At 38.4% G+C, this 22,559-nt stretch overlaps 1 protein-coding gene across 13 annotated transcripts in view; it reads right to left on the bottom strand.

The window, feature by feature from the left end:
• Positions 1-20,099, bottom strand: part of LOC112196403 (calcium-transporting ATPase 10, plasma membrane-type) — a 37,548-nt gene extending 17,449 nt beyond the window's left edge. The window contains exons 1-14 of one of the 13 annotated variants that reach the window (XM_040518485.1): positions 19,783-20,098; positions 17,727-17,860; positions 9,181-9,248; positions 7,872-9,083; positions 7,479-7,553; positions 3,535-3,847; positions 3,279-3,382; positions 1,731-1,850; positions 1,616-1,655; positions 1,423-1,511; positions 1,192-1,317; positions 964-1,053; positions 337-406; positions 98-174 (exon numbers count right to left, since the gene is read on the bottom strand). In XM_040518485.1, the coding sequence (XP_040374419.1) occupies positions 98-174; positions 337-406; positions 964-1,053; positions 1,192-1,317; positions 1,423-1,511; positions 1,616-1,655; positions 1,731-1,850; positions 3,279-3,371 (705 nt within the window). In that variant the 5' untranslated portion in view covers positions 3,372-3,382; positions 3,535-3,847; positions 7,479-7,553; ... (2 more) ...; positions 17,727-17,860; positions 19,783-20,098. Of the gene's footprint in view, positions 1-97; positions 175-336; positions 407-963; positions 1,054-1,191; positions 1,318-1,422; positions 1,512-1,615; positions 1,656-1,730; positions 1,851-2,093; positions 2,121-3,278; positions 3,383-3,534; positions 3,848-7,478; positions 7,554-7,871; positions 9,084-9,180; positions 9,249-9,345; positions 9,494-9,729; positions 9,930-17,726; positions 17,861-19,782 lie in introns of those variants that run through there. The other 12 variants (XM_040518489.1, XM_024336732.2, XM_040518483.1 and 9 more) reach the window with 12 other exon arrangements.
• Positions 20,100-22,559: the final 2,460 nt, after the last annotated feature.

Raw genomic sequence — 22,559 nt, 5'->3', positions numbered from 1 at the left:
TAACCGAAAGGACGAACATTGACTACCTTCAAATCAATAAACAGAAAACAGAAACGAAAATCATACATATAGAGAAGAATAGGGCAGGGAAACACACCTTCAATTTTATGTTTCTGATTTCCTCCCTGATAATCATATGCTGGAACTGACGAGCTTGAATATACTCAGATAAGACTGTAAACAAAAGATGCCAGCAGAAAGGAATCAATAAAATAATAAATGTTAATTGTTTCTTTGTCTCGGTTAGTAAATGTTAAATGAAAGTGTGAGATAAGATAATATCTGTAAGATAGGTACATGCTGCAACAACATATTGATTAAAAGTTAATTTAATACCTGTGATAAGAATGAACATGGCAGCTGCAATAGCAACGCTGAACACATCGTGCCATCCCAGCTTTTTAGTCTGGAAGCAATAGAGAAAACACAAGCACAAGAGATGTAAAGCAAATTGTTGATATTTGAAATACAACAAAATAGATAGCTAGCTAGCTAGCTAGCATAACAATGCATGACTAGGGTTCAGGCAAGAAATAAAAGAGAGGAGTATAAGCTGTATAGCCGACCGGAAATAAATTGAAGACAATAGCTCTGCTACATTAACCTAGCTGTTTAAGTATATATGGAGCTGAAACGTCAATAATTTAGTAAAATCTTCGACCATGATACTAAAATCTCATTTACTTTTTTTTTTTTGGCTTAAAAATCTCATTTACTTCTAATAAGTATGGATCTGAAACGTCAATTTAGTAAACAGAACCTTTTCTTTGTTTTTGGACCAAAAAAATTTCCTTCGTCACATCCCACTGTGTGAGAATACTTTTTTTATTACATAAAACCTAAACATTCAACAACTAATTATCCGTGAGTGGTGAGTAGAACTAGAACTCCCACTTTGTGAGAGTACTAAAAACTAAATTAATTTAATGCAATTAATTAGGCATTTAAAGACTCCAAGCTCACCTCTTCCAGAATACCCATCACAACAGAACCCATAAAAGCAATCACCAAAACGATCCGAGTAAAATTGTACAGAGCTTCCCGAAGACATGTCTATCAGATATGCAGCAGGATAAAACAATTGAAAAGAAAAAAAAAAGATTAATTATAATAGCATAATGTATCACTTCTTCTTTTTCTTCTTATTCCAAATGTAGGAAATTCAAAAGTGCACAACTATAACAAACTTACCCAGTGGCTCATTGCTGTTTTTGGAGGATATATGTTTGATCCAAATTTAATTGTCCGCTTTAGTAAATCATCCCCACCAATTCCCTTGTCTAAATCTGTTTTCAATAAATCTGCCAAGCCTTCCTTCTGGTGTAAAGGAACAACAAAAGATGTTATAAGTAACAATATCTTTTAATCTAGCTCATATATAAACATAAACAAAGCATGACATTCGTTCTCTGTTGCACTTACCCCCCCATATTGCTGCAGAGCATCAACATCACTACTCCTCGTCAAACGAGCAAGTTCATCTGGTTCAATTGGAAAATAATCACCAGACCCTAACAACCAGAATTAACAAGTTGATTACAAAACATTATTATTATAGATGAAATCCATCGTAAAGACTAGTATTGAAAAGGAGAAGCTTCAGGATAGGAAATACCTTTCACTTGATCTGCAACTTCTTTGAAGATAGCCGCAGCCTAATACAAAAACAAAACATTATACAGCAGAGAGCACTGTAGGTAAGACAAATAGTTTCAGATTACAAAACGTACTCGTAGGGCTTGGGTATGTGCTCGAAGTAGTTTCCTTGCTGCCTGCTTCTTTTCTTCTGCCTTTTTCAGGACTAGTGTGTGACGGAATCGGTGCAATGCTTTCAGATATAGTTTCGCTAGCTACAAATGAAACAATATTCAGTTCAGCACAAGTTTTGAAAAAGAGAATTCTAGGACCTCTTTTCCAACAACTAAGAACCCGTTTTGGTTTGAAGATAACTGGTAGGGAAGTATATGAAAGGGATATAGAGGCCGGAGACTAGGGAGCAAATGTATTCATTAATGCAGAAAACGAAAACTGGCATGGAAAGTACAAATCACTTCAAATAGTTTTTTTTTTTTTGCCAATATTTCATTTCATACATTCTTTGGCATATTCTCCCTCCTTTCTCCGATCCATTTCTCCCATATGCTTTATGAAACGGGCCCCAAGTGTACTACGCATCGATCCGACATTGATTCTCCAATATAAAACCAAAATAAAATGAACCTGAAAGCCTAAGCTAGCTGATATATCACGTGTATAACGGAAACCCGTTTGGAATATTCTAGAAACAAAGCAGAAGGATCGATCATCAGAAATATAAGCTTCACTATATACATTGCACTAGAAAGAACAAAAGTATAATGGAAACCAGTTTGGAAGCTAGAAATAAAACACAAAGGATCGATCATCAGAAATATAAGTTTCACAGTATATTGAACGACTAGAGAGAACAAGGATCACTGATATGGGCAAACTACCATTGCAACAAATATGTTAGGACAGTTAATTAGCAGAAATTACGAGTGAGAATGCTACTTAATCTACGTACATAATTAACTAAAAAGCGTGCAAGGTGCATGAAGCAAGAAAATGTGGTATGGTTGAGTCAGAGAATGAGTTGGTCTAATCTGTTAGCACAATATTTACATGGACATAGCATTTTATGCTTATGAAGACTCATATATAATGATAAAGCTCGCCTTCCCATGTTGAGAATGAACAAAGCTCTCTCTGACTAACTGAGAAACTCACTGCAGCTACAGATAATGCATCCACGAAATCTAACTCTAATCTATTAATGGACACCCTCATACACACAGGCGCGCACACACATTTGAACACATTAACAAGAAAGCATATTCTTTAAATTATAAACCCATCTAGGCACCCACACGTATAATAATTACTTGGTTATTACATATACAAGTTGAAAAATTGACCTAATTAATATCAAATCCCTGTTTGATAAAATGTTAAGCACTAATAGTAATTAAGCATACAACACGTACCGGAAAAGAAACAAACCAGCTAGACTTAGTAATGGACAAAATTATATAGATATATAGAACCCCCTGAAGTAAAATATAGACAATATTAATTCCAATTAGCTGGCCACATAGAAGTGCAAGATGAAGACTATGCACGAGAAATATGAATCAATTTCACCCACAAAATGATTAATTTTGCAACAAAATAAGACATAATTAAAATTGAGGTACGTATCAATCATAACTAATTACACCCAAAAAAAAAATTCATTAATTGATGAATGAGATGTCTACCGTCCACCGGTTCATGCGCTCAACATGATCCTCCTTCAGACCGGTCTCCAAGTCATTGCTTGGGTTATAAGGCAACCCAATTGAGTGATTCATCCTTCTGTGAGCTGTTACAAGAGAGATCGTGAAAGCAACAAGTTAGGGTTTTCAGTCTAGATCTGTGCCCCTCATATATCCACTCTGAGAGTGATTTTTCGCTTCAAAAATTGATTATTTTACTTCAATCTATAATAAGCTGTAGTTCAGAATTTACACTTACCCGGTGTTGTAGTCTCCTCTCCAGACCAAGAACACCGATATGGATGCAACTGATGCTGTCTTCAGACCGAGAAAGTGGAAATGAGAAATCCTTGCTACAATGCACTTTATACCCAGACTTGCCACGCACGGTGGTGGCCAGTAGGGTTTACTTAATTACGTAATACCGCGTTCCTCTGAAGTAAAAAAAATCTGGATTTTGCTAGAACATCAAAACACGATAGCCAAGTACGTGGCGACAGCGACAGTTTATTCCTTGTCTTCTATCCATGATTGACCACAAAGGATCCATGACCATCGTCCAGCATCATCACCTACGTATCAATTTATTGATATAATGATTATTATAATTTATATTCTCAATTTTCCTCCATTATATTCTCGATTTTATCCTCAGATTTAGAAAGTTAAGGTTGTCACTCAGTCGGTTTGAATCGGTTATAGGTATTACCAACTTCAAAATTAAAGCTTCCGGTTTCAAAACTGAGCTACCAATTACCAACCAAAATTTTTGGTTTTTAATTATATTTACCAAATTCGGTATTTCGGTTTTTGATATTACCGATTTTAGAACAACTAATTATTTATAATATAAATTAGAATGAACAAAACTAGGTTTTTGAATTTTATAATCATAAACTTTGTATTCATCTACTAATTATAGCTTTCTTTTGTACATATGACATCCAGTTTTAGCAATTTTCAATAAAATTAGGTTATTTAACCATCTTTGACTAGGTTACTTAAAATACATGTACTATTGATGTAATATATGTAGTAATGTTCAAACTATTATAAAAGTTTTTATGTTTATTTCTTAATATACATGTATGTATATTGAAAACTGTAGTATATAAATCTAATATTTAGATAATCGGTAGATTCGGTATTTACCAAAACCAAACCAACTTTTTTGGTAATTTTCAATTTCGGTTTTATCGGTCTCGATTACCAAAAAATCGGTTTACCAAACCTAAAACATCGGTTGGTATTTGGTCGGTTTGGTAATTACCAAACCAAGTGGCAGCCCTAGGTTTAGTTATAAAAATCTCGAAAAAATCTTGCGTACGTCAGACGTACCAGACTCAGACACCAAAAATTTTTTTCCTTAATCTGAAATTGTTCCTGCTTTTTAAAAGTGCAATATTCAAAATACACCCCTGCTGGACACTGATTGATTAGCAGCACCACGTGGTGGTGCGGCTAAGTGCCGTTCACTTGTTGCCAACGGGTTGAGTGGTTGACCACTGGAGAAATAGGATCGTAGTAAGGGTCCAATCTGCGAACTGTTGAGGAGACGCCGGAGAAGAGACCAGTCAATTCCGGTGCGACAGCGACCAAACGGAAGCGGAAGTAATAGCGAGTAGCTACCATCTGACGAAGATAGGACTTGTGGCGGCGGTCCACGTGGTCGGAAAAGAGTGAGGAGCTGCGCTGTGTTTTTCTTTAGTTTGTTTTTTTTTCAACGACAAGGGTAAGAGTGGAAATGACTAGTGAGACTGTGATTCGAGGAAACCATGAGTTAGTTGAAGTCTGATTATAATTTGGCTGCTAGGAGTATCAACGTACACTTCACGTTCATTTCGTTGACTAGTTCGCGTTTTTGTTTTTTTGTTTTTGTTTTTGGCAAGTATGGCAACTTTTCGCTACATTTTCATCGAAGGAGATGAATGGAATATCTAGTGTTTAGCTTTGTGGTTCACTGATTTCTTTTCCTCATTAACGGTGAAATTTCTTGTTTCCCACGTAGGGAATTGAATGTTTTAGTTATTTGCAAACTAGCAACTTCATTATTTTCTCTTGCTGAAAAGTATTGCACCATCCCATTAGAATTATGATCTATCAACATGATGTTTGAAGAAGAAAAGCCAATTAGCTTGATGAACAGATGAAGTATGTAGCTGTACAGAAAGGGGAAGAGCATGAAGACCTTTAAACACCGGCAAATAATCAGTTTTGCATTTTTCACTTGTGATAAGTTTTATGATACATCAATGTACAAATACATCGATCAAGTAGTCTTAATTCGATATAGAGGTTGACTTAATTTAACACATAAATAGACTAGTTTGATATAGAAGTACTCCTATACATACTAGTCTACCCATGAATGGAGTTAATTTACCTCTTAATCAAATTAGTCTACTTGATGTTCAGTGCATTGATGTGTTGTAGCGAAATCCATTGACTTTCTTTTAATTTCTATGTTTTTGTTTGGTTGTCCAATATTGTGATGAAAATGTGTACATTTTATTCTTGAGAGGCCACTCTGGTCCAATGTTCACTAACTCTCCAGGTCTAGACAACATTGTCCGGCTAGCTGTATCTAGTGTGGTGTTTCTTTGGTTGAATTTTATGCGTGGTGCTTCGTATTGTTTCAATTCATTTTACCATTCATAGATCCACAAGATTAATAGATGCGGCAACTCTGAAATAATTTTTCCACATTCTCTCACGAATGTGCTCAATTGAATATAGAAAACCCCAAAACCTACTATTGCTGCAGCCACATCACCAAACCCATTAATTGGACCATCATCCTTCCTTCTCAACAGTTTCCCTTTCTCTCAATGTATGAATTATTAAACAGCGGCATATGTGAGCCATGAGTCCATGACCCATAAATGTATTGATATTGTCTCCACTTAACTACTCATTATGTGTTGAATTTTAATTATAAAATGTCTCAGTACAATTGAGTGGAGTCACCCACTTATAAGTTATATTATTTTTTGTCATTTTTCTAATGTAGAATCTTTTCTCTCTAATATGCCCCATCATATGCAATCTCGCTTTAGGTCTGCACATGCAATCAATTAACAAATTCAATTCCACATTGGAAATTAGGGCACAAGTCTCACATCGAAGACTTGTCCAATTAAGTAACAATTCATTTGAAATATTTTCAATGGCCAATTTAAGGAACCCAAATTAGGTCCATGACAATTGGAGAGGGACCCACTCTGATACTATGCTAAACAGTGACGAGTGTGGCCCATGATCCATTATTGTACCGATAATGTCTCAACTTAACGACACCAAAGTAACATGACTCTAGTTGGTGGGTCTTTCCTTAGGATTATTTTGGGCCAACTCTTTTCTTAGGATTGCTACTGTTGTACTTACATCTACGTATGATCGCTTCTACTTTTGGTGATTGGAACTCCCGTGTTTTACTCTTTCTTTGACTTTTGGAATGTCTTGTACATATTTAACTCATGGCCCTGCATCAAAAGAGGAACATGATGTTGTGCCTCCTCCTAGGCATGGCTAGGTTTAGGTTTTGGAGTATTAACCTTCTTTTATATGTGAAACGACACATTGAGCTCCCTAAGTTAAGTGTTTGATTTTTTAATTGTTGGTTTCATAGTTTGTTATTTTCAAAATGTTTGCATTTAGAGCGCTTCTGAAGTTAGGTGGTCTCTCATTTACTCCTACTCCAAAAAAGATGTGATGTCCTGTTTAATCTTTTTTTTTTTTTTTTTGTTACAAAAAGTTCAGTAAGAGGGAGGCTACCCTACACTACCAGGGACAGGGCAAACCTATGACCTTAACCCAACAGGACTTACGAAACTGGCCAGTGTTCCAGCCCAGCCCATTGATATAGAATTATGCAGGACATTTTCTAGATTGCCCATCAAATGAGAGATTGTTGGTAGCGGCGATGTAACGTCTTGTTTAATCTTTAGTCTTAATATTGTAGTATTCCCATAAAACAAGAAGATATAGAGAATCTATTAAGCTTCAAATTTGATGGCATTTAGGTATCATCATGAAAGCAAAGATATTTTTGGTATAAATTTTTAATTTTCTGTATTGTGTAAGAAACGTTGGAATGACCCCATTATCATTCTTTCCATTCCAATTTCTTATTAGTAAAAACATGCCATAGATATGTGATGGTTATACTTGGACGGATGAAGCTAATAAGCATTTGAGACTTACCTTATTTGTGTGACGCGAGGGAAGAAATTTGTCAACGCGAGGGAAGATCTTTCCAACAGATTGCAAGAAAAGTTCCTACCAAATACCCAACATATAAGACAAAAAGGCATATATGTATTCTTCAATTAATGAAAATGTCATATTAGCCAAACTTTACCAAATTAAAGACATGTTTGAAATTACTTCTGAAATGCCATTTTTAAGGTTGCTTATTGATAGTTTCAGCGTATAGAATTATGCTCAAATGTTTGGAATTATGACATCCCTAATTATCCACCAAAACTTGCAAGAAACATCGAAACCTAGCCTGGGAAACTGATGTGGCACTGATTAAAGATGCTGATGTTTAAGTAAGATTGCTCGTTGATAGTTTTAGCGTATAGAAATATGTACCTTGCCATCAGGATCTGGAGAAAAGTATACATATTTGTTATGCTTTGAGAAGCAAATTTCCTTGGATTGTGAAGTAACACCCCTTGGGAGTGTGGAGAAAGTTACCCCCAAGTAAAATTGAGATTTAGGTCTCTGCGGGACTTCAAGGATCTTTTCTTGCCTTGAGGCAAACGTCTTTTTGGACTAATTAGAAGAAGTACCACAACAAGGTTGGGTACTTCGATCAATTCTTGTTCTTCTAAAGTTTGCCTGGTCAGCATAGTTGATCTTCTTGCACCCAGCTTTCATAGAGCTTGACCTCTTGGCTCCCACTCAAAGGACATCTTTGGTTCTCACTTTCGTATATTTGTTTTAGTGACCTCATGGGTGCAAATTTGGACTTTTGGGTGCAGCCTTTGGACCCCTTGGGTCCAAGCTTTTCAGGCACTTCCAGGTTGGAACTTGTTAATTCATGCATCTTATGGGTGCAACTTCAGAGACTCTTGGGTCCAAGCTCTTTAGGCACTTCTGGGGTGGAACCTGTTCATGAGTCTTTTGGGTGCAACTTCAGACCTCTTGGGTCCAATTTTCGATACCACTTTAGTGACATGTAGGTTCCAATCTTTAGCTACTTCTTGGGTATCATAGAACTCTTGGGTTCAATGTTCAGGCACCTTATAGTAGAACTCGAAGGACCTCTTGGATACAACTTTCTCTTTGATCGACATCTAGGGGGCTGCAATCTCTGGGACCTCTTAGGTCTATGTTAAAACGCTTTGTTGCAGCGCTAGCTCCTTGAGTGCCTCTTAGGGAGCTTCTGCTTCTCATTTAAAGGTACCAACAATGTTCTTTGAGAGCTCTTTCAGCTCTTGAACCTCTTGGATCCATTTCATTATGATCGCTTCAGTTGAAGTTGTGGACTCCATAATCGATGCTTTCCATTTCAGGTAGACTTTCTCGTACCCATCCTTTGACTTTGAGGTCAAATCCAATGTAGTTTAGGTCAGCTTGAGCTTAGGGTAATTACTACCCTATGAAGAATGTCTATGACTTCCACTGTCGGACTTGGTTTCTAACCAATCTGCTAAACGCCCACATATGCAGATAACCACATAGATCAGATCGGAACGTGATGAGGATTGAAGTTAAATAGTTTACGTGGTTGGCAGCTTCAATATGGTTTCAGATTGTGAAGGTGCATTTCTTAGCTCTTTCTCTCCAATTAACATATATCTGCAAAGATCAACCAAATTTAGCGTAAATTGAAAACACTGTCCGTGAATTATTCGAGCACCTATTTGACTTAATTTGTAATAACATGATCTTATACCTTACCAGATAACTGTCACTTCCCGCTACTGGTTCTAATGTCTCGGCATTCAAAATTAAGTTGGAAACCTGAGGTAATATAACAAACAATAACCAGTAAGACGAGAACTAACGGTGCTCGAATTAAGATTTATTAGGGAACACCATCAAGTTACAAAAGACCTACTATCCGAGCACATAGTATTAAACCGCAATCCCTAAATCGAGCACAACTTCTGTACATCTCTAAAAGTGAGAAATAACGGATGAGCATGAATAGTCATGCTGAGTAGAATCTAATCAAGCCAATCAACAGACCTCTACTATAGTTGCATATATCTGAGCTATCGATACAGGGGAGCTAATGCTTCACTTCTTCATGCTGGACTACTCTCTCTCTCTCACTCTCATTTTTTTTTCATACCAAATGATGGATTAACGGAGTAACAATTCATAACTGTATATACTGAAGTCTGAGCTGAAACATCTATAAATATAACTTATAATAATGTCACCCCGTAAAGCTGAAACATGTAAACAAAAACAAAGAGAACGTAGTAAGCAAATCTACCATTTCCACAAAGTACCAAACTAGGTAAAACCATGAATAAGCTTCGTAGTCTTTAACAAGTAACATGGTCGGATGACTGAATGGGGAAAGATTGAGGCTTGCTTCAAGCTTTGGATATGGATCGGTTTTACTCCGGTACGCACTGAATTTATGAATGGAATTTCGATCTCTTGCGGTGGAAGACATCTGGTTCAAGACTACTAAGCAAAGAAAGATCATCAACTGGCCGCAAATAAGACTTGATTTCTTACGCTAATATGTGGTCCTATTTTCTACCATTTCATCTGAAGCGGTGTATAATGATCAATGCAACTTGTAATTGACAAGACTTGTTTATTCTTGAATGGATAATGACGCATAAGTTATACCGACTTTGACGAAAGCTGACAAATAGCAGGATGACTTGAATCTAAATAATTAAAAAAGAAGAAAGCGTAAACTAAAACAGGTTTTTATTAAGAAGTGGGGAGACAAACCCACTTTGTCTAAAACTTTCTCAGTTTTATCTATATTAATACTATTATCAAGAAGCGGGTTTGATACTAGTACTAAAGCGTTTATCTATACTAAAACGAAAGCAAATTTGTTATCTGAACAGAGGGTGTCCAGAGTATCTCAGTAATCACTCCCTCTTCGATTACTCAGTTTTTTGACGCAGTCGGATTGATAACTAGGTTTACCAGCAATAAACCTAACAAAAGGGTTCTGGAGTCTACCAGAAATAAAAGAGAAAATTCTCTATTTTATTGATTAAAAGTTGAAAGATAGGTTCTGCAGCCGCTTGCGGCTGCTTAAATAAGAGAAAAGTAACCCTAGGGCGACTAACAATGAAACCCTAAAGGACATGGGTAAAAACGAAAACAATCCAAAAATAATTAGGAAAACCAAAACTCCGAAAAATAGAAAAATGCAGTTTTGAGGCCCTAATGACCCCGAAAGCCCGAAAAATGCCATAGCTCATGGCTATCTTGTTTCTGGCGCGATTCCCTTTCCGGAAAGGTAAGGCACGTCCCAATTGGACACCGAGCTGTTTCGTGTCTACTAGTACCTTTTCGTTTTCCTCCTTTAGCACGATCTAACTGTTCTTCGAATTGGGCTGCCATCCGTTCTGCATCATTTTTATTGGACGTTCTTGAGCCCGGCGTGTGTCACAACCGGTGGACAAGGTGGTACGATCTGATGCTGCGGCGACGAATTCACGTCAAGCAACAGCTTGACTTCAGCGGCAGGAAGACTTTGTGGCTGATGAAGATGTGTTGGCTGTTAGAAATTTTAGAGTTTCTTTCTTTTATCTTTGGGTTTCTTACTTGTAATTTGGCCAAACCCATTATGAGTTTTATTTTGCTTATGCTGAGCCTAAGTGCCTCTATTGCTGGGCCTATGTGTCTCTTGTTGTTGGGGCCTATGTGCCTCTTATTGCTGGGGTCTCTTGTACCTCTTGTATTTGGATGTACCATTTGAACCATCTAATTATATCTTTCATTGACAAAAAAAAAGGTCATTGACCCAAAGCACAGAATTGAGCAAAAATGATCCCACTTACCTCAGCAACAGATTTTTATTCCCACCTACCCAAATTAACACCAAATGACCATTTTGCCCTCAACTCAATTAAACAATTACTTCCACTGCCACTCTCTCTAGATGCCGGCGACAACTCAAACCCGACACCTCCGAGCTTCGGTTGCTCCATGAAGGAGGCTCCGATGCCAGAGGGTACCAAAATGGCCGGAAAATAACTGGATAACCTGGAGGCGATTCTCAAGTCGCTCCCAGCCTCGTCGACGACGCTTCCAGCCTCTGCTCCGATAGTTTTTCATAGCCACCAGCCGCTCCGATCATTTTGCATAACCACCAGTCGTCGTTGCTGCTCCGATCGACCTCGTCGATGACGTGGAACAATCAGCCGCCATCGTTTTGCAAAACCCGATCCGGCGGAGTACCTCAACTCAGGCCTCGTATCCCTTTTTTTTTCTTTTTCTTTTTTGTAGTGGGGGCAGAAAGCCCTGAAAGAAAGAAAAAAGAAAAAGAAATGTTTTATTAGGGGGCAATAGGCGTCTATGCTCCCCAATAGACGTCTAATAAAAGTCTATTGGGCAATAAATATTTTGAATTGTTGTAATCTTCTCGTTTTTTTTTTTCATTAATCAAAGTTTTATTTGTCTAATTTTACGGAGATTAGTTCCCATTCTTGAGACTGAAAGTTCTATCGGGGGACAATACAAGTATATTCGGAGGGTTAATAAACCTCTCCGGCCCCATATGAGATTGCTGACAACCTTTTTGGAGACTTCCGGCGAGGTTTCATAAACCTCTATTGGTGGGCAATAGGGGGCAATAGACATCTATTTGAGGGTAATGGACGTTTATTTAGGGGCAATAGACGTATTGGGAGGCAATAAACCTTTCTAACGACCTCTTTGGGGATCTCCGGCGAGGTTTTCAGAAAAGTCTAGCTGGCGGCAACAGGTGATCGGATTCCGGTGAAGTTGGCCGAAATCAGGCGAAGTTGACGGGAATCCGGCGAAGTCTCCTATGGTTCCTCTCTCTTCTGTTCTCTCTCTCTCTCTCTAAGTAACAAAGGGGTAAGGGTAAAATAGTCTAAAAAAAAAATTAAAAACAAAAAACTTAATAGGGTATTAGGGAAGACTTCCTTAGATTGTTTTGGGTAAGGGGAAATTAAAAAAAACTTAATGGGGTAAGTAGGAAAAAATCTCTAGAAATGGGGTAAATGGACAAAAACCAAAAAAAAAAAAAAAAAAATACTGGTCACTCTCTATACTTTTAGGGCGTCAACAGTTTAGTTCCTACTATCCTAATTTTAACAAATTACTGCTCAGACATTCAAATTTCACACAATGTGGTCCAAAATGATTATTTTACCCCTCACTTCCTTTTTTTTTTATTCTCTCTCTCTCTCTCTCTCTCCCTCTCCCCCAATCTCCTCATTCTCTCCTCGTCTGCACTGACCCTGGAAAGACCAAACCCAAACTCTTGAGAAGAACTCGGAGCCGGTATGCATCTGCCTCGCACGAACTCCACTGTCACCCACGACTCCACCCCATCCATCTAATCCATCACCGCCAATGGATCTAACACGCTGTCAACAACCTGCTGCTTCCCTCCCTCCCCCCAATCTGTTCATTCTCTCCTCGTCCGCACTGACCCCAGAAAGACCAAACCCAAACCCTTGAGAAGAACTAGGAGCCGGCATGCATGTGCCTCGCACGAACTCCACTGTCACCCACGACTCCACCCCATCCATCTAGTCCATCACAACCAATGGATCTGACACGCTGTCAACAACCTGCTTCTTCCCTACCACTGCAGTCGGATCTCCAGCTACACTCAGGCTCAACCAATGAATGTAATCATCAACGACCCTAGCATCAACCTCACCGCTTGATCCGCCACCATGCTTGGAGAGGTCGCTACGATTGTTACCACTATACTCTATGATCTAAGGTAGCAGCTCCACTCCCATTTCCAACTCACCTCCACTGAGCTCCACTCGCAGCTTGCCTACCTCAGATTAAACCCCAAATTAAACCCAAAGCTCCAACATTTAAACCAGCAATTAAACTCAAAATTGTAAGTGATTCATCCAAATTCAGGAGGCGAAAACAAAACCCAAATTAAACTCAAAGCTCCAAGAAACCCCAAATTAAACTGGCGCCCTCGTCGTCCTTCTTCCTCAACCCAACGACGTCGTTCTCGGCTTCATTCGAGTTTGGAAGGCTAGACCAGGCCAGCTTCGGCGCCTCGATCCCATTCTGCAAGTGATTCAACAACATCGTCGTCGTTGAATTCAGATTTCGGATCAATCCCTAGGTGAAGGACACTGAGAGTTTGACTCCAGCGAGAGAGAGGGAGAGAGAGAGAGAGCTGTGAGAGTTTTAGGGAGGGATTTTGTTTTTAGGAGGGGAGAGAGAGAGATGCAGAAAACATAATAATAATAATAAATAAATAAAAGAATTTAAAAAAAAAAAAAGAGGAAAAAAAAAGGAAGTGAGGGGTAAAATAGTTATTTTGGACCTATTGTATGAAAACTAGAGAGAATAAGGACTAAATTGTTTAATTAAAAAGGCGATGGACCGAACTGTTTTTAGGAGAAAAGTACAAGGAATGATCAGTAATTTCCCCACAAAAAAGAAGAAGAAGAAGTGGGTTTTATACTTTGTTTGGTTTTAGAGTAGAGGTGGCAAACGAGCCGTTAGGCACGAGCACGACATGGGTCTGGCACGTTTAAAAATGGCCAGGCACGGCCCAAAGGCCGTTAGTGGCCCGGCATGATCCGAGCACGTTATTCAAACGAGTTGGGTTGGGCCGAGGAATATTGGCTCATTGGCACGACGAATTGTGGGTCAGCCCGTTACAAACAAAGAATTTCATTTTGTTTTTAAAAATATTAAAAAATTACAATGATGAGATTTGAACAGTAGACCTCTTTATTCAAAATCTCATGACAATTCCACCAATGTTATTTCATTAATGTTATCAAAGTAGTGAAATAAAATATTATATCTTTGTTTTGACATAAATATTTTTTTTAAGAGAGAAATATTGGTTACTACCTTATGGTTTGAGTCCAAAATCAATTCAGTCTCTTAACTTTCAATTTCATCAAAAACACCTCAGACTATCATTTCTCGTCCAATAGATCCATCTGTCATGGTTCTGTCAAATTTAGTCGTTAAGTCGCTGATGTGACATTCCAACTCAGCTCTGATGGGGCCGACGTGAAAAGAAAAATCTCCAAATTAACCTAGCTCTTTCCAACCCAAAAATTATCCAAAATCTCTTTTTCTAACCCAGATTTCATCCAAAATCTCTCCAACATTACCAACAACTTTGCCATGAAATTGCTTCCCCATCCTAAGATCCATGAACTTGGGGCACACTTGTAACAAACTAACGAATGAAATCTAAACAGTGAAGGCTCAAACCCTTCTTCCGTTTTCAATATTCAAAAGAAGAAAGCTATATATTCATAAGCCTCAGAAAGCCATTAATTTATCATCAATGGATATCAGTCGGTGATACCAACTAATTAAAGAAACAATCATTATAAGTTTCAATTAAACAACACCCAGGTTAAAAGAAAAAACGACAACTAGTCTAATGGAAGCTGAAGCTGAACTAGAGAAACTAGACTAGAAACAAAACCTATTGAACAAGGAAAATAGACCAACCATTGACTCGTTTCAAATACCAATATTCTGTCCAGAAATTGGTGTCTTTCCTAGTGCAGTTTCAACGCCTAACAGCTTCATCTGTGAGTTCCTAGTTACTTGTTTGTGTTTAATCTTCTCCCTTTTTTTGATTCATGTTATATAGCATGCTGATGATTTTATTCTATGTTATTGCTGATGATGATGCTCTGCTATTTGGCTAGTTTAATTTGATTTTGAGTTTTAAAATTTTTGGAACAACAGGAATAGAACATCAACAGGAATATGTCCCTCTTTTCGTTTATGGTAAGACTAGTTGCATTTGTTTCACTGTGTCGAGCAGATTGGTTAGTCTTCAATGGCGCCGGGCAGTAGCCATAAGTTACCACGGATCACTGCTCTGAGCACCTAGCAGCTTGGCATTGGCTCTTCGCTGAGCATCTCGCTGCATCCGCAATCTCGCTGTATTAGCTCTTTGCCCGGCGGACACCACTTCTCACCGCCGGCCTCCACGCTGGAAACCCAGATCAATCACCGCTGAGAAAATTCCAGTCCGATTATCTTAACAAATTCCATTGCTGGCCATCTCTGCAAGTTCTAGTCCAATCATCAATTCCATTCCTTGCTACAATCGACCGTCGGGCATCACTTCTTCGACCAAGCACCTCAATAAGGACCATGTTCGCTATAAATTGAATCATGCTTGAATGGCCTTAGGTTTCTCTTTTGGCTTCAAGAGTTGCGGCTATAATACTATAATGAGAAAAATTCAGTCACCGTCCCCAAACTATGCTGCCAAGGCCAATTTGAAACTCAAACTCTCAAAAGTATCAATGTGATACCCAAAGACTTATTTTGACATCAACGTGATACTTCTGTCTAAAATCTCTGACAGTGCCGTCAATTTGATTGACGTGGCAAGCACGTGGAGACAAAAAGAAAGTTAAATGACTAATTTACCCTTTTGTTTTTATTAATTCATTTCTTTTTCTTTTCATTGTTTCTTCTTCTTCTGGAATTTTGTTCAGCTAAATTTGTTCTAGCCAAAACGCTGCAACCTCCGAAGCAAGCTCAGCCACCACACTTCCTTACTTACCTGACGACATCAATAGCCACCAACCACCCACCCCAAAATGGATTCCAATTTCGGCCTCGAACGCGAGCTTGGCCCCGACGACAGTTACCGCCCCAATCCCAATCTGAGCCCCGACGGCCTTGAAAACTCCAATCCCAATCAGTGGGCGGTGAGTTTCCGATTCTAAAAAGGCGAAAGATTTGCAGGTCAATGAGGTCGCATTTGGCTTCTGGAGTCTGGGATCTAAGCCGAGAGCAAGGCAACAAGCTTCTCCACTACCGGTTTCGCGGGGAGGAACATCAAGGATGCCAAGAGGACCAAAGTTGACCTCAATTGGGCCTATTACACCTGCAAGCAGAGTTGGGATTTGCATTTCGCCTTCTGTTTGAGACCCGGTTCCGGTTTCCATTGCACCAATCTTGATGAACACAGACTGTGGAGAAGCTTGTTGTCTCGAAAACCCTCAGCTTCAAAACAGGGTAATCAAGCTCCTGCCCAATTGTCTCGAAAAACACAGACTGAAGCCCAGACCCATTTTCCTCTGATGAAATCGTACAGACCCACCACCCATCAAGATCGTAAGCATTGATCCTATTACCCACATGAAACATAGCATTAGCCTCCCTGATTTCCGGCGGCAGTGTACTAGATCACATAGTTGGTGCACATGTTTGCGACAACGGTGGCCTCGTAGTACGAGCCCAGAAAGCCTTCGAGTTTGCTGCAAACTTCGACCTGGTAGTCTCTTTGGAACGAAAAGTGTGCCATTTGCGGAATCGGAAGGAATGAATTGAAATCAGAGAGAGTGAAATAGCACCTTATTGACTCTGTTTGTTCCTCTAGGAATTAGGGGAGACCTAATTTTCTAATTTCTATCTCTGGATTTTCTGCTAGAACTATAATTTGATTGGGTTTCAATGTCGAAGAATGAGAGTTGCTGAGGGTTGTGAAGAAGAAGAAGAAGAAGAAGAGAGACAGGGACGGGGAAAGAGAGAGAGCCATCTCTCTGTTCAAGTGTTCACGCTCCTTTTTTTTTTTTTTTTTTTTTTTTTTTTTTTTTTTAATTAGTTGATAGTGAAAGACTATTTTACCCTTGATAAAAATATCACATGCATGGCGCGTGCTCGCTACGTTATCAAGTTGACGGTACCGTCAGAGATTTTGGACGGAAGTATCACGTTGATGTCAAAATAGGTCTTTGGGTATCACATTGATACTTTTGAGAGTTCGGGTATCAAATTGGCCTTGGCAGCATAGTTTGGGGATGGTGACTGAATTTTTCTCTAGTATAATCTGGGTTAGAAGAGATCTAGGGTTAATTTGGAGATCTTCCTTTTCTTGTGAGCCCCACCAAAGCTGAGTTGGAATGCCATATTAGCAACTTAATAGCTGAATTTGATTGAATCATGACGGATTGACCTATTGGACTAGAAATGATAGTGTATGGGTGTTTTTGATGAATATGAAAGTCGAGGAATTGATTTTGGACCCAAACTACAGAGTATTAACTAGTTATTAGCTTTTTTTTCTAAATATTAAATATATATTTATTAATAAAGATTAATCTCACAATAATATATTTTTGAGTTATTTTTCTTTCTTTCTTTCTGACTATAAAAAATTATTAGAAAACTAATCTTAAAAAATTAAGATTAAGAAAAAAATTGTAGAACTTTATTTTTATTTTTATTTTCTAAATAGTTATAGAAAATCAAGTTTTATTTACGCAAATTAAAATTCTAAAATCGTACCTTATACTGGGGTGACACAAGCGCGACCTATTTATTGGCCCAACACAATATGGGCTCGGGACATGAGCCGGACCAGACTTAATGTTTAAGTAAATGAGCAGGCACGAGCCCGGCACCATAATGAATTGCCCGACCTGAGCACGGCACGAAACACTAATAAGCCAGTTTAAAAGGGGGCGGGCAGGGCTGTTCTTCATCTCTATTTTACAGTGTTGTTTAGTTACTAATTAGAGAATATGTGACATTACTTAAGTCACATTTCTCTTTGTTGTGCCTAAAAAATAATTCAAGTATAATTTTGCTTTTATACATCGATATTCTGCTAAAATGAAACTAGACGGGCAACACACATAAATGTATAGTTTAAGAAAAGTATAATAAAAATACTTGTGTTCATAACAATATGTTCAAATTCTCTTATTTGTGTGGCAGTCTAAATCATAGATTTAACATAATTTAACCGTTCAAAAGTTAAATCAATCATTAAAAATCAATTCTGCAAAAAAAATTAATGTAAACAAAAATTATTCACTCATTCCATTGCATCAAACAAAATATATGATTATTAATAAAAATCAACACACATAATATATGATTGTTATTACTTATAGTGAGGGATCCTTTTTTTGGGTATTTTTTAGGGATAGGGCATTAGACTAACTTTTCGATCATATTTTGGCATCTCAACCGTTCAATTTTTAGGTCCTAATGTGTATATCACATCTGCAAATTTTCAGCCAAATTGATTATCGTTAAGACATTCAAAACTGCGATTTACAATTATATGTATGAACGGTTCAGGTTGGACAGATTCGGTTTGTCTATTGATTTAATCTAGTTCGATACCTTAACGATCATCGATTTGACTGAAAATTTGCGGATGTGATCTGCACATTAGGACTTAAAAACTGAACGGTTGAGATTGCGAAATATAATCGAAAAGTTGGTCTAATACCCTATCCCTAGAAAAGGGATCCCTTAGTAGAATGACCCTATATAAATATATATATATATATATATATATATATTTTATCCAGAGCGGAGCTCCGCTTTGAAATTAACGTGTGAAGTTTGAGTTTTCGGTTACTTTTCGGTAGCATATCCATGTCTCAACCGTTCAGTTTTTAGGTATTACTGTATAGATCATCTCTGCAAATTTTCAGCCAAATTGATGATTGTTAAGGTATCTAACTCGCTTAAACTAATGGAAGAACTGAATCTGTCAACTTGAACCGTACTAACTTTAAAGCAGTTATCAATGCCTTAAAGATCATCAATTTGGCTGAAAATTTGCAGAGATGATCTATACACCAGTACCTAAAAACTGAACGGTTGAGATGTGGATATGCGACCGAAAAGTGACTCAAACTCAAACTTCACAAGTTAATTTCAAAGCGGACCTCCGCTCTGGATAGGATCTGTATATATATATATATATTTATCCAAACAGAAGCTTCACTTTGAAATTAAAGTGCGCATTTATAGTTTAGGGTTGCTTTTTGGTCGCATATTCACATCTCGACCGTTCAATTTTTAGGTACTAATGTATAGATAATCTTTATAAATTTTCAGTCAAATTAATTATCGTTAAGGTATCTAACTCGCTTAAACCAATGGACGAACTGAATCTGTCAAACTTGAACCGTACTAACTTTAAGGCAGTTATCAATGCTTTAATGATCATCAATTAGGCTGAAAATTTACAGAGATGATATATACATTAATACCTGAAAACTAAACGGTCGAGATGTAGATATGCAACCGAAAAGTGACCATAAACTCTAAATGCGCAATGTAATGTCAAATCGAAGATTCGCTCTAGATAGGATCTGATACACACACACATATAATCATTTATATGGTGTACATATATACGTAAAATTTAGAGTTACTTCTATTAACGATATAGGTCTTATTGTGGATCGCTTGGGAAAAATGCAATTTGGACAGAGTGATGATTTTGCAATTCCACAAAGTCACTCGAAAACATAGAGAGCTCAAGAGCAAAGAGTCATACCAAAAACAAAATGAAAAACAAGAACACAGGCATACGTACATGACTACATGATCAGTAGAAGGACCGGATGGATGGCCATATTGGCGGACGAGCACTTGGCGTCCAAGTTGAACTTGAAAGTAAACTGAGTGCCTGCATCCTTAAATAGTTTCCATGACAGCTCCATGAAAGCTGATTAATTAACTCGTTTCTAAAACTGTCGCAGGACAAACTGAAAAGAAGTTGAGGTTGGAAGTTTGCAGATGAAGCTTGGAGAGGTAAAGAGGTCTCCACTTATTTTCAAGTCACAGATCGAGAAAAGATGCTGCAACTCCAGATTTCAAGAATTAGGCGCCGTGGGACCTATTTGCTTCATCTTTAGTCTTTCCTCCTTTTGAGTAGGGTCAAAAAGTCATGCGGAACATGATGATCCGCACCACCATGAGTGTAGTCTTCTCGACCAAACCCGGTTGTTCATAATTGAATATTACGCGTGGATCGTGGCAACTGGTCAAGTATATTTTGGCTTTTCTATTGTTTTTTCCTTGATCAGAAATTTAATAGGGTAATTACAGCTGGTACCGTACGAATTGAGGGTGCAGAAGTTGACGTTAGGAAAATTAAAATACAATGCGACAGAGACGATGGCAACCGCATCCTTGTTGCTATCCCTCACAGCTTTCAAAAACTACGGCAACCGAGGGCTCCACTGCATTGGTTGAGATGGGAATGTATATGTCATTTAAAGCAAGTATAACGTTAATTTAATTACATTACTGAAATCGTGTGGCTTGCACTTACCTGGATGCGTATCATATCTAGGTGTGAATTGTGATCCCCGGATCCAAAACAGGGGATTTTATTTTTAAAGTTATTTTTATTTGTTTTGGTATCACTTATCTAGTGCTATTTTTATTTGTTTTGTTATCACTTTAATTAAAATGCTTCATGTAAATATATATATATATATATATATATATATATTTTTGAAATAGGACGTCAAGCCTTTCATATATCGAATATAAGTGCTTACACAACATAACTTACCCTCGAAAGGGCCACGTCAATATCAAGCCATACAGGCTACCCTAAAGCAACAAAATGAAATCACTATGGTAATAAGACCAAGAACCAAAACCTAGACAATGTTAGGGCAAGAAAAGAAAATAAAAAACCCTAACTTATTCAACTAAACCCAAGACCTCCCTACGCAGAGGGGCCATCCCCAGGATCCACAGTAACCAGGCACAATGAGGTTTCCTCCTCTACGGCAGCCTCAGTCACCACCGTATCCTCCACCATTGCCAAAACTCTTATACCACCAAGAGTTGAAAACCAAGGCCTATGACTAAACACCAAGGCCCAAAGCCCGGCCACAACCAACAACTATGGCCCGAAGCCTAGAACCACTAGAAGGATCCAGACCCGAACCAGTCCCATCATTGCTCAGATCAAAAGCTGCGGCGGCACCACCACCCTTCCCCGACCTGGGGTCAACTGCACTGTCGCCGACATTCGCAAAATCTACATATCCACCATTTTGCAACCTCGACGTGGTAAGCACTAACACCTCCACCGACCTCCGACCAACCTGCAAAATCGTCAAAACCGGCTCGCAGGCCACCGCCATGAGAAACACCACCAAGACAGCCTCCGGCGGGACACGGCGAAACCCTAGCAAAGCAAAAAGACAGATTTTCGATCTATTTAAATGTTGATTTAAGGGATTTGGGATACGTTGATAGGAGAGCAGCTCCTAACATGGAAATGCAAGAACAATAGAATGCAAGGAAATAAGAAATTAAAAGACATAATTTTCCATTGATGGCTGCCTCCTCAACGTTACAAACTTATACTGAAATTAAAGCTAGCAGATCTTGACACTTGTCAAAGATCAGGACATAAAGGAAACCTAGACAACAAACCCTATCTGAACTAGCCATGTGCTGCACATGTGCACGTCTACAAAAAGTGACTGATTGATAAATACAAAATGGTGCGTAATGAATAACAAGGCCAACTAAGTCAATAGCAACAATCCTAGCAATATTGGGACATACTCACTGGAGCATCATAACATTACTCCCGCCATCACAAGAAACTTGTCCTCAAGTTTCAGGTATCTGAATTGAAATGAGGAAACCTGTGCATATTCCCATTGGCATATTCCCAATGAATTAACCATTGTGTAGCTGCAAAACCTCTCCTTTTAACCATTCTGGTTTCCAAAACCGTAACTGGTTCCCATTTGATGTTGGTAGGGTCACAGATGTGTGGTAATTGAGTTGCAACTTGCACAACATTTCCCAACTTCAGTTTGAGCAAGGACACATGAAAGACATTATGTATTTTAGTTGTGGGAGGTAATTGCAACTTATAAGCTACAGGGCCTATCTTTTCAAGGATTTGAAAGGGGCCATAGTACCTTGCTGACAGTTTGTGGAAAGAGTTCTTGTGCAATGAGTATTGCTTGTAGGGTTGCAGTTTGAGATAGACATAGTCCCCACTCTTAAATGTCCTTTCTGAATGCTTTTTGTCATAGAACCCCTTAATCCTGGCTTGAGCCTTCTTCAAGTTTTTCTTGACTAGTTGCAACAGTTCATCTCTATCCCTTAGCTGTTGGTCCACCTGTGCCACAATTATGGATCCTGGCAGATAGGGGCTGATAGCTGGAGGAGGGTACCCATAAAGTGCCTCAAAGGGGGTCATTTCGATGGCAGAATGATGGGAAGTGTTGTACCACCATTCTTCTTCCCACGGGAGAGCTTGGACTCATTGATGTGGTTTCTCACCAGTCTCACATCTTAAATATTCTCCAGAGTTCTGTTTAAATTCTC

This window comes from Rosa chinensis, chromosome 4, assembly GCF_002994745.2.
Source record: "Rosa chinensis cultivar Old Blush chromosome 4, RchiOBHm-V2, whole genome shotgun sequence".
NCBI classification, from domain to species: Eukaryota; Viridiplantae; Streptophyta; class Magnoliopsida; order Rosales; family Rosaceae; genus Rosa; species Rosa chinensis.
This window is presented reverse-complemented; position numbering and strand designations above follow the sequence as displayed.